The 17,279-nt window shown below is 35.4% G+C and overlaps 1 protein-coding gene across 1 annotated transcript in view; it reads left to right on the forward strand.

Annotated features, from left to right (window-relative positions):
- The first annotated feature begins 11,633 nt into the window (after positions 1-11,633).
- LOC150099818 (V-set and immunoglobulin domain-containing protein 10-like) overlaps positions 11,634-17,279 on the forward strand; it is a 129,002-nt gene continuing 123,356 nt past the window's right edge. Inside the window, exon 1 of the mRNA XM_090403496.1 lies at positions 11,634-11,646. Coding sequence (XP_090259622.1) covers positions 11,634-11,646 — 13 coding nt within the window. The remainder of the gene's footprint in view (positions 11,647-17,279) is intronic.

A 17,279-nucleotide genomic window follows, 5' to 3' on the forward strand; every position in this document is an offset into this window, starting at 1 on the left:
ACCTAGCCTTAAGTTTCCGCCATCTTTCAATGAATTCAAAGATGTAGCAGTATAAGAAACTTCAAGATGCAGGGAAATGTTCGTTTGACTTTATAGGATGATGAATCCTTGTCATCATCATTAGTCTCCCGGCCTCTTAGGGGGTAGTGGCTGGTACCCGAGGACAACTGGTAACAACCATGATAAATCAAACTCTTCACGTACCAGAAGAAATACAGGGAAGCAGCGGAATCACTGTTAATTAGTTTCGCGTGGTTAGAAATTGCTTTTCCTGTGCGTGTACCTGATATATGATGGAAAAACTGCAGGAAGGCTCACGTTCGCCCTAACAAGCGGTACGTATCTTCCCTTCTTGCGCGAGCATGAATCTTTTTTCTTTGTACTCACTTAACTTTTTCCTCAGACTGGATCACTGATTGGATGCAGAGAATAAGACAATGAAGGGGGTGGGGAGATACAAAGAAGGAGAGAGAGAGGGAGAGAGAGAGAGAAGAAAAGAAGAGTGAATAATTGTGAAAATGATACTGCTACGCTCTGTTTTAGATTAGAAAATTTAATAGACAGAAAACAAAACGAACATGCACACTCTCGATCGTGTGGAGTCATTGCAGGTTATTTTGTCATCCTATCACGTCAGAGTTTTAACAAAAGTATAAGCTTTCGATCGTTCTGCGATCGTTAGGAATGTAATATTCCTCCGTGATTTACACTCTGTATCTAATAACACACCCTCCCTAAGATTCTAAATACAAGTTTGGATCGCACTACAGATTTTCAATGTCATGAAGCCATTGCACGAAAATCATCCATGACACACGTTAGTTTAGCCAAATTAAAATTCATGTTATTATTGATACAAGTGTATTATTTACTGTTATAAAATTATAGTATTAAACAAAATATATAATATTTTCCTAAGAAATAATAATGTAATTTTTATGTTACTTACTCAAATTTTTCTACATTTTTTAAAATAATTAAACAATTCTTAAATTCTTTGAAATATTTAAATACACCTTTAAATTTTCTTTATTACAATATTACAACTGGATTTCAACAGAGTTTGATACTATGTGATGGAGCAGGTCGGTGGTTGAGAAGGTATGTGAGTGATGGATGAAACCCTGGGAGGGTAATGGATGGCAATGCTGTAGCCATCCATTACCTCCTAGTAGCCAATGAAGTTCTAACTGAGGTTCTGCTATTGCTGTTACCCTCCTGCCATTATCAGAGCATTAATAGCTCAATAATAACACCTTATCCCTACACTGTCCTCTACAGATAACGGGGAAGATGAAAAGCATTCTTGCTTCGCCCCTTTAAGCCAGTCCTTATATATAAATATTGTGTGTTGTGGGCTTCGCTGGTCAAGAAGTAAAACTGGGGGTATCAGGTACTTATAAAAATAGCAAATAAAACTTAAACAGTTAAATTCTGTATTTTATTGACAAAATACAGAATTTAACTATGCGCATACAACTTCTTTGGAAATTAGTGAGAAATATGAGTTCTTTGTATGAGATATAATTACGCCTAAATGGGGTTTAAATTTAGCGTTTCCAGTCATATAAATCGATTTCCAAGTTATATTTGAAAATGTATTTTAATATGGTGAATATTGGCAGCACAAATAGGTACTAATATTCACCAACGAAAATTGTGATACGTACAACTCAGAAATCCTTGGCATTCAAAACACTGTGAAGTTTGTATTGAGTGCGAGTGGCAACGAGGGTTCGACATGGCTGCGTCACATTAACGCCTCTGGATACGGAAAAATAGTTTCATGATTCTGTTATGACATTCATTTAAAACCATCCTTAACTCGCGAGCCATATAAATAATAGGCCGCTGGACGGATCTGGCCCGTGGACCGGAGTTTTCTATCTCCTGGTCTAGTCGAATTTTTTTCGGCATCTTGTTTAATCGTCCATATCTCATCTCAAGATTTATAATGATTGAATCGTTTAGTTTCCATCCTATGGAGTATTTCCAATTTAAATGAATACTGCGATAGTTAGTCGCAGTATTCATTTAAATTGGAAATAATCAATGAACTTGAGTTCGTTTACTTGAACTACACATACGAGAGAACTCAAAAATGCGTGGACGTGCGAAGGAATCTAATGCGGTATTCCTTAAGGTGTCGGATATTTCATTCGGGGAAAATGGTGAACTTGGAACCGAATTTGTGCGGATGGTAACCAGAAATTATTCGTATTCTAAACATGATTTGAAGGAAGGGGAGTGGGCCAGTTCGGTGGAACAGCACCCCTGAAAAACCTACAAAAAGGGTGAGAAAAATTATTAGAGGCAGTTCGTAAGAGTCATATTTTAAGCACATTGTCCTCTTCTAGATCGTAACAAGTATTATTGGGGAGGTTTCTGGTGCACCACGTGAAAATATGGAAGCAGTATTCTAACCTCAGGCGAATTTGAGTTGTATAAAATGTCAGGAATTGAGCAACAAGCAGTATTTTATTTATTGTTTGTATGCCATGACAGGCTATACGAGAAAGTCGATAGGAGTGAGAAATATTAACGCAAGACCGTTTTTCAGGTGGTGTTTTGATAACATGGGAAGTTACCTTCATCCCACTTGAGTATAGTGACGAGGTTAATGCATTGGTTAGAGACGATCTTTAAGCTTCGGTCATTTCAGCATTACAAGACACAACGAACGAATAAAAGAAATGGAGAGACTTATCATCAGCAAAACAATTAATGGGATTCAAGGGGTTAGTAAAAAAAAAAGAAGATAAGTCATGTATAAGTTTGTTCAGAGCATTGAGAGAGAACTCTGATGAGAGAAGGCATCGCCCATGACACTCATCGAACAATCACGGCGAAAATTTCAACATCATTATAAGATGGCAGATTGGCAAGAAGGCCTTAGTGTAAGAAGCAATCAAATGTCTTGAAATAAAATCAAACGACTGCAAACATTTCCTTGTCTTGTAATTTACGTAAATTATCGTAAATTCCTCGTAATGTACGTCTAAAGACGTAAATTACGAGATCTTCTGTGAATTGATGGAATCGATATTGGTGATTTCTGATTAATGGGTGAGAACCTCCACATAGTAAAGCAGTTGAGTCTTAATGACCTTCTCCATTATGTCTAGTGCATTGAGGTGAGAGCAACTGTTTGACGGCTAACTTTCATCTCCTTCCTTTAGGGAACAGGCTGGATAAAAGCTTGTTTCCATATTGTTGAGAAGATGCCTCGTCTGGTATGGACGACAATATAAGCTGTCAGATGAGTCTGTCAGCTAGAAGACATGGGGTAGGTGTTAATTCTAGAGTATAATTATTGGTCCAACTTTTGTGGTTCATTTAGATGAGCCATTTATTTCATCAAGGATTTCTATCGGATATTCGATTAGAGCTGATGTTTGAACCCGGAGAGCTGAAGCAGAAACTAACCCATGAAAACGTGTCATAGGATACGAGGTTCCGATCAGTTGGGAGTGGGTCGATCAAAACGAAACATGAACAAGGTTATAGTCAGAATTATCTTATTTATTCTTACATAATCCAGAAATCTTGCTCACCGCACCGCTTACTGAAACTATCCCTTCAGGCTTTCCTGGTGTGGTGATCTCACACGAGGCGATGAAGTTTATCCCTCACCGAAAGACATTCATGTTCACGGCAGGGTTCAAACTATCAACTTGTTGATACTACGCTATCCACTCGACCAGCCAGGGTTGGCAGTTATGGTAATGCCATTTACATATTTGATTTATGATTGATACGTGTGCCCATAATAATTGTGGCCCTCTTTTTTTTTCTCTGTTGCACTATTAATAATATCTTCAGGAGAAGATACAGGTAGAGGGTAAAAGTGGCTCCTCACTTCATTAATTCTGTGGTTTGGGGTCATAATGTCCCCAATACTTCGGTTTTCTGATAACATTCTAAATACTTCATAAACAACTTTATTATGTAAGGCCAAGAGTAATTTTTCTCTGCGCGAATACTGGTTCGAAATTGACGAAACGCCAATTAAGATTGGTGTCTTTCGTCACCTCTGTGTAAGGTGGATAGCTAATTAACAGTAGATGTATCATTCTAACTCCATCTTGTTTTTCTCCAGTCCATATACATATTCTAGTTATTCTATTCAGTACAATTCTAATAAAATATATATGACAGAGTAGGGTCGTTAATTCTTGCTCTTTTCGGTTTCCTTTTCAATTATTTTAAAAATCAAGATAATATCGGAATAAATGATCTCATATACCAGTGTACTCTTCTTGGAAGTTTTTCCCTCCATACATAATAATTTCGAAGAGATATTGTAATTCCTGAGTTGCTGTTGTTTTTTTTTCAATTAAACATCGATTGGTCGGTTGCTTGATTTACGGTTTTCTTTATCTTTCGGAGAAGGGGGGGGGGATGAAGAACGGTCCAGTTTATATTATTTGCAAACTTTTGTAATGAGGTTTGGGTTGGTTGTCGTTGTATTTAAACAAATTCAGCTTAGTCTTGTTTTTTCCTCAAAAGTCTCGAAATCCCACACCTCGTCGATTATTCAGGACATCTGGGTTGCTTATTTGTCCTTGATGATTTGACGTGTCGATCATGTTTGTTTTGATTTCTTCCCAGTTCGTTTTATTCCGTAGTTAAATGCTTGGACATTTCTTCTTCATATTTTTGAGAAAAATGAATAAAAGTTATCAAATTTTCGAATCCTGGTTTCATTGCCATCATCAAAATTTAAACTTAAACCATATCGTAGAAGACAGTAATTTGCCATCTGAGTTCCAATTACATTTCATGGGCTTTTAACTTTCTTTACTAGTTCTCCATATTTCCCTTATTAAGATGCAGGTTTGGCATCAGTAATGTTATACACAGGGGCGGCTCGTGCATAGGCACCCCCAATGTTTCTCGATATATAAATATATTCATTAATTTATTTATATTTGCATGTAATATTTATTTTTATCATCAACAATCCTATACAATTCTCTTATTTTGTATAAAAAAAAATAATAAAAATCCATCTTGTAGCACTTAGGAGGGAGAAGGATGCTAGCAGCACTGCGTTTGCCACAGTGTCATATTGCTACGCGCGCAGACATATGCACGTCGTAGTGAGATGCGAGCTATTAACGTAATGCGGCACTGTCCGTCGCGCAGTTCCACTGTTGTTTATATCTCGCATCTCACTACGACGTGCATATGTCTGCGCGCGTAGCAATAGTAGAGTGTTCGTATTGCTTATCGTGTTTACTCCGTCTCCTTAAATATTTGAACATTACAATTAAAGACATAACATTTGTTATAGTTTTTATTTTAGAGCATTATTGGAGTTATGATAATGGATTTATTTTACATAATTTTGAATTATACCAAACTGTATAATTTTATCGATAATAAACAATATTTTTTCATGAAACAAAACATTATTAAGTAATTTTTAAATATTCAAAACTGTATAATTTTATCGATATTTTTTAATGTTTAATTTTTACCATAAATTTTTGTGTGTTTTTTGTAATTTACATCATCATTATACTATACCAGGACAGAAATATACTTATTATAACAGTATAATTATATTAATTAATATTAAGTATTATTAATGTATAATTTTATCGATATTTTTAATTTTTACCATAAATTTGTGTGTTTTTTTTATAATTTCCATCATCATTATACTATACTATATATACTATACTATAATTTCCATCATCATTATACTATACTATATATACTATACTATATATATATATATATACCAAGACAGAAATATACTTATTATAACAGTATATAACTTCACTTTAAGAAATTATTCCTATTATAATTAAAGTAAACTTTTCTCTGGTGGGTGTATTAATTATCTCATCTTGTAATTAAAAAAAACTGATTAAAATTACCTAAATTTTAATTTATCAAAGTTAGTGATATATATTTCATTCAATTATATATATATATATATATATATATATATATATATATATATAATATTTTTTAATTAAAAATAATATGACGATTATTCTTGATGAACTTGTCTTTGTAATTGTACTCAATCTTTTCGAATTATTATTGTTACTATGTAACAATCTCCAATTTGAGTCGTATATTCTTGCTTTCTTCAAATCAAACAGTTGTTCTGTGCACCATTGGGAACCCCATTACATATTCCACTAGAGATATTTTTTCTTGTTTCAGTAACGTGCAGATCTTCACTGATGTGATGTAGGAGAGTGTTTTTGCAGACCGTAGCACATTTCAGACTTGCCCCCCCCCCCCATCTAAATAGGGTCAGGCTCTTAAACTTCGATATACGCAGTCTCGTTTAAGTTTATCTACTGTCCATGAAAACAGAATGGCTTGGAATATAGACGGCTAGCTATTCTTCTTCTTCAATCGCGTACAATTTGGGTAAGACAATAATCCTAGCAAAGAGTTAAACCCCTCGCGACTGGTTAGCATTTCCTATAACCAAGATGTTATTATTATTATGACGAGCAACTCCAAGGAGTCCTTAGACTCATAGAGGGAGGCCCAAGAACTCTTCGGCATTCGCATAGTATCTATCATACTTTGCTTTGAACTCATTCGCAGTCATGGCATCCACAACAGACACTGTCAGTTTATTCCACTCATTCACCACTCTCCATGCAAAAAACCTAGTTCTAACACCCTTACTAACTACACTCTTGTTCAGTTTCCATGGATGGCCCCCTAGTTTTTCCATCACCAGACCTGTTCTGAAAAATTTCCTCTGAATTAATCTTGTAAAAACCCCTCAGTAATTCATGTCTCAATCATATCACCCCTTTCCCGCCTATCAACCAGGTTCTGTAACCCACAAATCTTACACTTGTTCTTGTAAGGTTCATTCCATAGACCTGCTACCATCTTGGTCACTCGTCTCCGGATCCTCTCTACCTCTTCCCCATCACCAAGAAACCCTGGTGCCCAGATCTGCGCGCAGTAGTCAAGATGGGGTCTTATCAAGGCTTGATAAAGAGGAACAATAACTGGCTTGTCTCTGCTCGTCAAAATATTCTTCAGTAACCAAGTGATCTAATGAGCTGATTTAGCCACTTTTCCGATGTGCCCCAGAAACTTCCTGTACACAACGCTCCCAAGTCTCCGGCTTCGTCAATTTCCTGGAGTACTGTTCCACTAATGTGGTATACAGCTGGTAATCTTTTCACCCCAAAATGCATAGTCTTACACTTTGCCACATTAAACTGACATCCATTCTCCTTTGCCTAATCTGCCAGTCCATCCAAATCATCCTGCAAAATTTTACATCACGTGTATTAACTATTGCTCTACCCAACTTTGCATCATCGACAAATAAATGAACAGTCCCTCTCAGATCCTTTCCTATATCATTAATGTATAAATTAAACAGTAGCGGTCCAAGAACGGAATCCTGCGGAACGCCACTAATCAAAGGCCCTCTCCAGAATTGTATTCCTGAATAAACTACTCTCTGATATCTCTCCATCAACCATCCTCTTATCCATCTCACCAACCATATATTCATCCCCATTCGGATGGATATATGGTTGCTGGTTAGAATTCCATGTGGTATCCTGCCAAAGGCAAAGTCCAGCAGTATCACTGTAAAACAATTACCTCTATCCAACTCAGCCGTCACTGTATTATAAAACGTGAGCAAGTTACTGAGGCATGACCTACCCTTCACAAAACCATGCCGCCCCTCCCCATACAATATCCCATTTCCATCTATCCATTGCTGTATCTTGCTCTTGACCAACTTCTCCAGTACTTTGACAACAACAACTCCTGATATGCATCAGTCTTGGAGCTTCCCTTATGCAATGGAACTATTTTCTCCCCTTTCCACCCCCTCGGAACTAACCCCGAGCTGAGATTAGATTGAACCATATGGTCAAGGGTACCGACAATTCCCTCGCCGCTTCACATAAGTCTCGAGTTGGTATATCATCCAATCCCACATGTATTCACATTAAGTAATATACTGTTGACTTCCATTTTATTTACTTCAGTTCCCGTATAAGTCTTTGGCTCTCTCATTGTTGCAATATCGCCATCTAGATGATACACTCTTGCGAAGTGTTCAGTTAGTAATTCTACTATTTCGACGGATTCAGTTACCACCCTACCATCGCCATTCCATAAACTCATTCTGCCATCGAAAGAACTGTTTGGGATTATCTTTAGCCTGCACTATCAACATCCAGCCCTTGCAGTTTTACTTGCCATGGCACCGATCCAAGCAGTCTCTTAAGCTTGTCATACTTATCAGCCCTGTAATTCACATATACCCCGTCTTAACTAAAAATACCACATATTTAGCCACCTCACAGGTCATATCATAAAGAAAATACTATTTTATGGTGGGTTGACATTTCGCTGATCACTTGTGTTAAAATAGCATGTAATAGTTTAAATCGAAATGTTGTTTGATCAATTCAAATAACAAAGTTCATGATATTTGTTCAGAAAAAATAACATATTCAGTGATTAGTTAGCACTCTATTAATTAGCATAGAGTTAGCTGTGAATATTACGGTTTACTATTGATCTAATCATCACCTAACAATCTTCTCGCTAACTCGAGGGGATTGTTAGGTGATGCAGCCTACTTACCGTCAGATAGCAGATGCATCGACACTCGTTCTATCTGAAACTGAGCTCTTGTATAATATAATTATCTCTCTTAATATAAATGTGTATTGTTAACATGAATTTTTCTCAAATGAAATATAAATTGTTACGATTAAACATTTTTAACTTCAAAAATCATTTCAAAGATTTATTTTAAATATTTCATAAAAAAAAAATTAGGAAACGTGTGATTCGCTGGTGGTACTGTTTCTTATGTAATTTTGAGGACAGGGCATTGACATATGTGATAACTGAAAATGACGGGGGAATAAAAAGCCATGCTCGGTACTTATTACATAACTATTTTTAAATACATACCGTAATCAGATACCAGAAAAATAATAAGTGGACGATATCCGTTCTGCTAGATTGTTCAATAGTTCATCATTAAATAATCGGCTTAAACATAATTTCCCATTTTTTCCCGTTACAATCTTATCTATGGTCGCTTATCATCATCTATTCAACATTTGAATGAAGTTTGCTCATAAAAAATAGGATCTAAACGCCCATTTAATTAAATTCTCAGATTAGAGATATCAGACTAATTGCATTGATCTTATTGCCTAAGAGAAAAATTCTCTCGAGCATCTTGAGATTAAAATGCCCAAAGCCAGCGTGCTACACTTCGTAGGTTAAAAAGGTCACCTTACACTGTTTACTCTGTTGCCTGGCAATCTCTGCCGGCACTTGAAAGGAAGGATTTCCTTGAATCAATGGAAGTATTTAGAATCCAAATTTCGTTCCTGTCTTCCGACCGTCGATTTTCTCATCGTGTTCATGTATTTGTTTTTCCTTGGGGCCATCCGAACGAGCATTCCAACGATTCCCTTTTATTTACCAATGCGTCAGAGCCAACTTCTGAGACGGTATTCCTTCATTCTTGTAATCAAATCATCTCAAGGTTTACAAGGGCTGATTTAGCCTCCTAATAATCCACAAATAACTACCATCTTCCTTATACGGTGATTCGAAGCTTTCTTCAAACAGATAAAAAAGTTTTTGCTGTAATGCTACTGATTTAGGAGTATTTTGTTTGTTTTTTTAGTACTGACCATAAAAAATCACGAACTGTGTTTAGTTGTTGGTTGTTATGGTAACAGCGTTGTCTCGGTATTTTTTGAGCTACAAACTTGTTGTATTATTGAAGACCTATCTTACATGCATTGTTTCTCTACTTTTTTTATCAGATTGTATTTAATTATTCCTTAAATTCCAAAAGTGACATATATTTCTAATGTATATGCTTATTTTTTTACTTCTTTAAATAAACTATTATACAGTTACAAAACTATTTTTCAAAAAAAAAAAAAAACATCATTCTACACCTAACAAATTAAAGTATAAGCTAATATTATCTAGTTAGGTGATCCAAATAACAACATAATGATATCATAATGTAGTAACTGCATAATGATATATAATGATAGGTGGCATCTGGCTGGAGATGCGGTTAATAATAGTTAATACCCTTGGAAGGTAATGGGTGGCAATGCTATAGCCAATGAAGTTCTAAATGAAGCTCGGCTATTGCTGTTACCCTCTTGCCATGGTCAGAGCTTTAATAGCTCAATAGCTACATAAATAAATACTAAAACCATTAATAATGTCAAATAGCTACATCGAGTTTAGATCGGATGCATCATGCTACCTATCTTTTATTATAATCGCGAAATGTTCTGAAACTTGGGTTTACTAAGATGTATTGCTTAAGCGGATGTCATTTATATTACTTCTACAAGTGTCCACTAGTGCACACTCGTGTCCATCTGCTCTACCGAGCAGATAGACACGAGTGTGGCGGATGCCACAACGTCTCTTACCAGACTGCGTAACCCCAATTGTGGCATTGCTACGGAACTGACCATTGTCTCTTTCAGCAAGACAATGCACCGTGTCATAGGGTTGCTGCTGTAACTGCGTAGTTTGTGGACATGAACGTCACCACACTTGACTGGCCTCCACAAAGCCCTGATCTGAACATCTGTGGGATGACCTGGGGCTTCGGGTGAGGTCAAGGGTCGTCTGCCCCACAGCAGTCCAGGACTTCATTACATGCCTAGGAGGAATGGTCTAAAATTCCCATTGACCGTTATCCTACACTTGTGGAAAACATGCCCTTGAGGGTTGCTGCAGTGAGCCTCAGACAGACTATCAGTTGCTTGTCGCAGTTGTGGATAATTATGCCTTTTGTGATTTTCTCTTTAAAATAAAACTGCTTTTTTTTGTGTGAAACAGTAATTGACATTTTTGTATGGATGGTAATTTTTTCATGTATCCTGTAATTTCTAAATTCCATATGCCTGCGATATATCAAAACGAAAGCCGCGGTTTAGGAGGGTGAAGTATGTCGAAATTTCATACTACTGTGCATATTTCATAGAGTTGTTAATACACAATGAGCAACTCTAACAACATCTAGTAGTTTAAGTGGAAAATGAAAGAAATTACATCGTTTTGTAATCTATTTAAGGAAGTTTCGGGGGGGTGGGGTGATTGGACATTTCACCATCATCATCAGATTATTGATATGTACCCTGAAGACGAAGGGAGGAAGTACAGAATACTATCACAGTATTACATTATTATTAACTTCCTGATGACAATTTTCCTCCATATTGATCTGCTATCTGTCAGATCTTATATTTCTCCCTTCTAAGGCAATTCTTACTGCATCAATATACGTAGATCTTCTCTTTCCTGCCGTCTTGAATGCAAGTAATGTCACGTTCCTTCTTAACATCGTTATTTTTAATATGTTTCTGCCATTAATGCCGTCTGTTCGCTCCCCTAATTTTTCTCAGAGCTATCTCATCAATAGTCTTTGGTCAAGTGTTTTATTTCCAACCTAGCTCTCAGGTCCATTAGTTAAATTTTTACTAATAATTTCAAATTAACATGAACGTTTATGGGCTTCATTATTGGTGACATTAAAAATATATTCCAGTGTAATATACTAAATGCACAAAAAAGTATTAGTAATAATGTATATATAAGTGTATAGAATAATGACTTGTAGAAGTAAGTGGAATTTGACTCCTCCCGCCATTTCTTAAGAATATGATGTATATAGAGAAGGGAGGGTTAAAAAAACATTACTACAAAATGTTAGGTCCTCCCTTCAAAAGATATTATGGTCCCCAATCCCCATAGGAAACTGCTCTTGTACGTTACAAATGTCAATGAAAATGCTTTTTAAGTCCAAAATCGTTGTTTCCATGTACCATGTCCATGCGAACAGGCTTCCGCCAATCACTAGCCTTTGTTAACTCTGTCGATTGACCTCATTAATTGCTGATTCTGAATAAACCAATTAGAACTCTGAAAGCATTCATACGTCTGCAACCCGTCGGTTGGGTAAGTTAATACATCAACCATATTTTGAGCACTAGCCCATAAAAATGTCCGAAAATAAAAAAAAAGATTTTTTTTTTTTTCGGAAATATTACTCAATTAGGAAAAATTAGGAAATATTACCTAATTACTAAATATACTTTGGTTATTTAAAAAAATATCAAATGTGTTCTGTTTTATGTTTAAATTATTGATTTCTTAATTTTGGGTTCAAAAAAGGTAGGGTTCGTCTTATACACGGAAAAATACGGTATGTATGTAGCCTTAAGGGTATGGTATCATAATGCTAGACCGCAAAAGATCTCCTGCACAGGCTAATAAGGTTGGCCCTACCCATGAACTTGGTGTTTTTTATACCTCATGTATCAAAAAATCAGCAACAGAAAAAAATGTTTAATATAATACGAGCGTCAAGGTTTAGGATCACCGATATGGCAGCAGCTCTTCTCTCGACCCGATGCCTATAAAATGATCGATTTCCATGAACTCGGTTGTAGTGACGGCCAAGGATAGAAACCGGACACTGCCCACCGATTTCCAAAAATTGCTTATGAGATTAAAAAGGTCCATTTACTCTCTGAAATGAAAAAAAATCTGCTAGACATTTTTTTTTGTTTTTGTGTGATTTTTAAGAACAGATACTGTGCTAAATATTGTTCTCGAGCAAGCATTATGCCAAAAAAAAAAAAAAACCATTAACAGATAGTTTACTTCTTATATCTTCAAAAAGTTTAAGCACAACGTTTTCTGAGCAATTCAACTCAGTACATGACTTTGTTTTGTGTTTTAGTGAAAATAATAATTCTGATGCAAGAATTAAATGTTTTATTTCTTGCTGTCTTTCCAAATCGACCATAACCACACCATATTGGCATGCGCGGCAATTCCCAATATTGTCCATGATATATTGTCTGGATAAAAACGAATAGCTTTAAAAAATTTTTTAAAAATTAATAATATCGCGTTTTCTTATTCATGACAGTAAGTTGTCGAGAGTACTGTCCGTTAGATGGCGCTCCCTACCCTAAACTGTAATATTCTGTTTCAAAGGTAAATAGTTGAAAATTGGAGATAACTAGTACCGTCCGTTAGATGGCGCTCTCGGCATAAAACTAATATTCTGTTTTAAAGGTAAGTAGTTGAAAATTGGAGCAACGAGCAATTAGATTTTTCTTGGTCATCTAAAAAAAAGTTAAGGAATAATAACTTTTCATTACGTTTCATAAGTACTGATGCTCAGTCAACTCAAGACACTGCTACAATAAAAGCATAGGCCTCATTATGATCCCATTACCTTTCCTGAATGGAGGTGCGCTCATTAGAAATACATCGTTGTTATATCAGAAGTTCCTCCATACATCTCTGCTTTTGTTGTATTGAAGCGGTGACCTTCAAAACTGCAAGCTTGCGAGTTCCAAGCAAAAGAGCCTTTATTAATTTTCTAGCGTAGTTTACAACACAGTCATAAATTAAAGACTCCAGTTTCCAAGAGCGAGTTTAATGATGAGTTCTACCTAAAATGCTTATATGGTATTCTCGACAAATCTTTGAAGAATTTACCAAACAAAAACATTGAAGATCATGCTAAAAAGTAAAAGATTATTAAAAAATATTATGAAAAATATATACATAATTAAAATTTTTCAAATTAAATTTTATTTAAAAAGCTTTTTATAAAATAATGAGAAATTTATTTGTGCACCTTAAATAATTACTTATAAATTATATTTATTTATTGATAGCTAAACTAATTTTATTTTATGGAGATACGGGGAACGAGAATCAATCGACCGTGAGATGCGGTGACTGATTCATTCAATCCAATACCCTTGGAGGGTAATGGATGGCAATGCTGTAGCCAGTGAAGCTCTAACTGAGGCTTGGCTATTGCTGTTACCCTCCTGCCAAGATCAGAGCTTTGATTGCTCAATTTTATTTTATTTTATGAGTGAATGGAATTAATCGACCGTCAAATGCGGTGATTGATTCATTCAATCCAATACCCTTGGAGGGTAATGGATGGCAATGCTGTAGCCGATGAAGTTCTAACTGAGGTTTGGATATTGCTGTTACCCTCCTACCATGATCAGAGCTTTAATAGCTCAATAACACCTTATCCCTACACTGTCCTCTACAGATAACGGGGAAGATGAAAAGCATTCTTGCTTCGCCCCTTTAAGACAGTCCTTATAAGGACTATAAAGAATTTTATTTTATAGTTTGGTCTTTAGATTCTTTATGGTATGGGCCATCTGAACAGTTATTTTCGTTATCTTTCTTTCTCTCCACTTATCGATCCACGCTTAATTTTTGATGCACCTTCCTTCCTTTTGTATAATTTATAAATATTTATTATTCTTTTACACTTAGATATTTTTGAAATGTTTTAATCCTTATAAAAACAAGATCTTATCTTAGGGTTGTATTATTCTTTTACACTTAGATATTTTTGAAATGTTTTAATCCTTATAAAAACAAGATCTTATCTTAGGGTTGTCTATATTATTATAAAAAAAACGGGAATCTGCAAAAAAAAAAAAAAAAGGAGCTGGGGGAGAAATTGCTCTAATCGTGTCAATCTTATCCTCTTGTAATCTGAAACGTCTTCCAACTTAACCGTTTAATATTTTTAAGTATTGGAGAAATCAATACTTAGCTTAATATTAGGTGTTTCTGTGTGTGCCTTGGTACCAGATACTATTTCGTGTATCAGGCACAGAAACATCATAATGGTTCCATAACATATTTGATAATTGATAGGATTTGCATATTTTAATATTTATCAACGTTGTGGATGACCATGCATGACATCATTAACAGTGTTTCGCGTATCAGTCATTTCCATTGTCCATCTACACGGATGAACAGTCATTTTCATTATCTTTCTTTCTCTCACTCTCTTATCGATCCACGCTTAATTTTTGATGCAGCTTATTTTTTAGTAAAGAGAATTCCTTACTGTTTGATTATTCCAGATTCCTTCCTTTTGTATAAATATTTATTATTCTTTTACACTTAGATAGTTTTGAATTTTTTTAATCCTTATAAAAACAAGATCTTATATTAGGATTGTATGTTATTATTAAAAAAATCGCGAATCTGCTGAAGAAAAATAAAAGGGCGGAGTGAGAAATTTCTCTAGTCGAATAGAGTCGAACCTATTAGTCTTTTCTTTTAATGCGAGCATCCCAAGATTTCTCTCCAAAAGAGAGAAATCTAATATACATATGCAGAATTCTATAAACATGCATTCCCAAGGTGGGATTCGAACCCACAGCTTGTTAGTTGGAGAGTGGGTGTACTATCCAATCGACCAATCAGGCTGGCATTTTCTTCAGCGATGGTTATTTTCTGTGCAGTAGAATATGATCTTGAGATAGATACAGTATATACATGTTAGAAACAGAATTTTATGACTAACTTTATCAACTAATTATGCCATCTACCTTTGAATAAATGCCATGGAAGAACTTGGAGTATCCATACTTCTTGATCATTAATTAGATAGAAAGAGCTATGGCGAAGAAATTATGAATTTTTCCCTTGCTTTCAGAAAGAACTGAAGTGTGCGCCATAGGATTAATGATAATCATATGCTAAAGATCTGTTTCCTTGTTGGCAACTGGCTAGTTTCCAGAAAGCTGTAGAATAAATGATAATAGAATGGAGCACAAAATAAGCACACACAAAAAAATAGCTTTTAAAAATAATCGCATGTATGAATGAGAAATTTCAGTTTAAAATTAAGGCTAGAATCACCAAGACTATGGAAGAAATGTATTATTATGCCTGTCATTTGTGTATAGTATTGAGACTGATGAAAGGCGATGCAAGAGAGTGCGAAAATTACAGAACTGATTTCTCATGCAAGTAAAGTCTTACTTAAGATCATTCAGAGAAGACTGGAACCATTCGTGAAGAGAGAAATGCCAGATGAATAGGCAGGATTTCGAAAAGTCAGAGGAACAAAAGATAAAATCGCCAATGTGAGATGGATAATAGAAAGAGTACAGGAATATCAAAAGAATGTCTACCTTGGTTTCCTTGTCTATTGCAAGGCTTTTGACTCTGTAGGTCATGCGAAACTGTGGAATGTGTTAAGAACAATGGGAGTCCCAGAGCATTTCATTATCCCTCTGAGGAATCTTTATTATGAACAAGAAGCAACTATCCGAACACACCTTGGAGAAACTGAGTATTTCGCAATAGGTAAAGGGGTGCGACAAGGATGTATTTTACGTCCTTGCCTGTTTAACTTGTACAGCGAATGCATTTTAAGAATGGCTGGAGGAGTCTGCAATTGGAATTAAAATTGGTGGGAAAAATATTAATAATTTGAGTATGCAGATGATATCACCTTGCTGGCAGAATGCAAAGAAGATTTGGAGGAACTTATTATGAAAGTTAAAGAAGAAAATGCTAAAATAAACTTAAGACAAAAGTTATGGCAACATGTGAACTTAGCGATTTTGAAATAGATGGGGAGAAAATGGAAGCAGTTAACAAATTTTATTAATTAAATTTTTAGCAGTTAACATCTTTATCAATTCGGGATACTAGGATCCCGAATTGATAAAGATGGTTATTGTACTGAAGAAGCTAGAAGAAGATTATTACTCGGAAAGAAAGCAATGACAAATTTAAGCAAGATATTTAATGATAAAGATATTAGCCTCGCAACAAAAATCAGAATCGTGAAAGCAATGATATTCTCTGTGGTGCTGTATGGATGTAAAAGTTGAACCCTAAGAAATAGTGAAAGAAGGAAGACAGATGCATTTGAATTATGGGTTTGGAGATGCTTACTAAGAATATCATGGACTGCAAAGCAAACCAGTAAATCAGTGATAGATAGAATAAAGCCAGATTGCTCCCTCAAAGCTATGATCATCAAGCAAAAATTGTCATACTTCGGACATATTATGCGAGCAAATGACGGTCTGGAGAAGATGATGATGCTCGCTAAAGTTGATGGAAGCAGGAGAAGAGGAAGACCAAGAATTTGGATGGAGTTAAAGAAGCAACTGGAGTGCGCTTGGATTTTCTGAATGGCATGGTCAGGGACAGATCTGAATGGAGAATGTATGTTCATAGAATCACCAGGAGTCGAAAACGACTCGATGGAACATAACAACAAACAACATTGAGATTGATTAGTATTTGTTCAATCTTTCATAGTAAAAAAGAAGAAAACATTGAGGAAGTTGTGCTTACATAGGGTGGAAGGAAATTATCTAGATTATGATAATTAAATTTAAAAGAGAAGTAAAATATCTTAATATTAAGTTGAAACAGAAATG

This window comes from Typopeltis vanoorti, chromosome 14 (assembly GCF_054136105.1).
Source record: "Typopeltis vanoorti isolate ZY-2024b chromosome 14, IOZ_Tvanoo_1.0, whole genome shotgun sequence".
Taxonomy (NCBI): domain Eukaryota; kingdom Metazoa; phylum Arthropoda; class Arachnida; order Uropygi; family Thelyphonidae; genus Typopeltis; species Typopeltis vanoorti.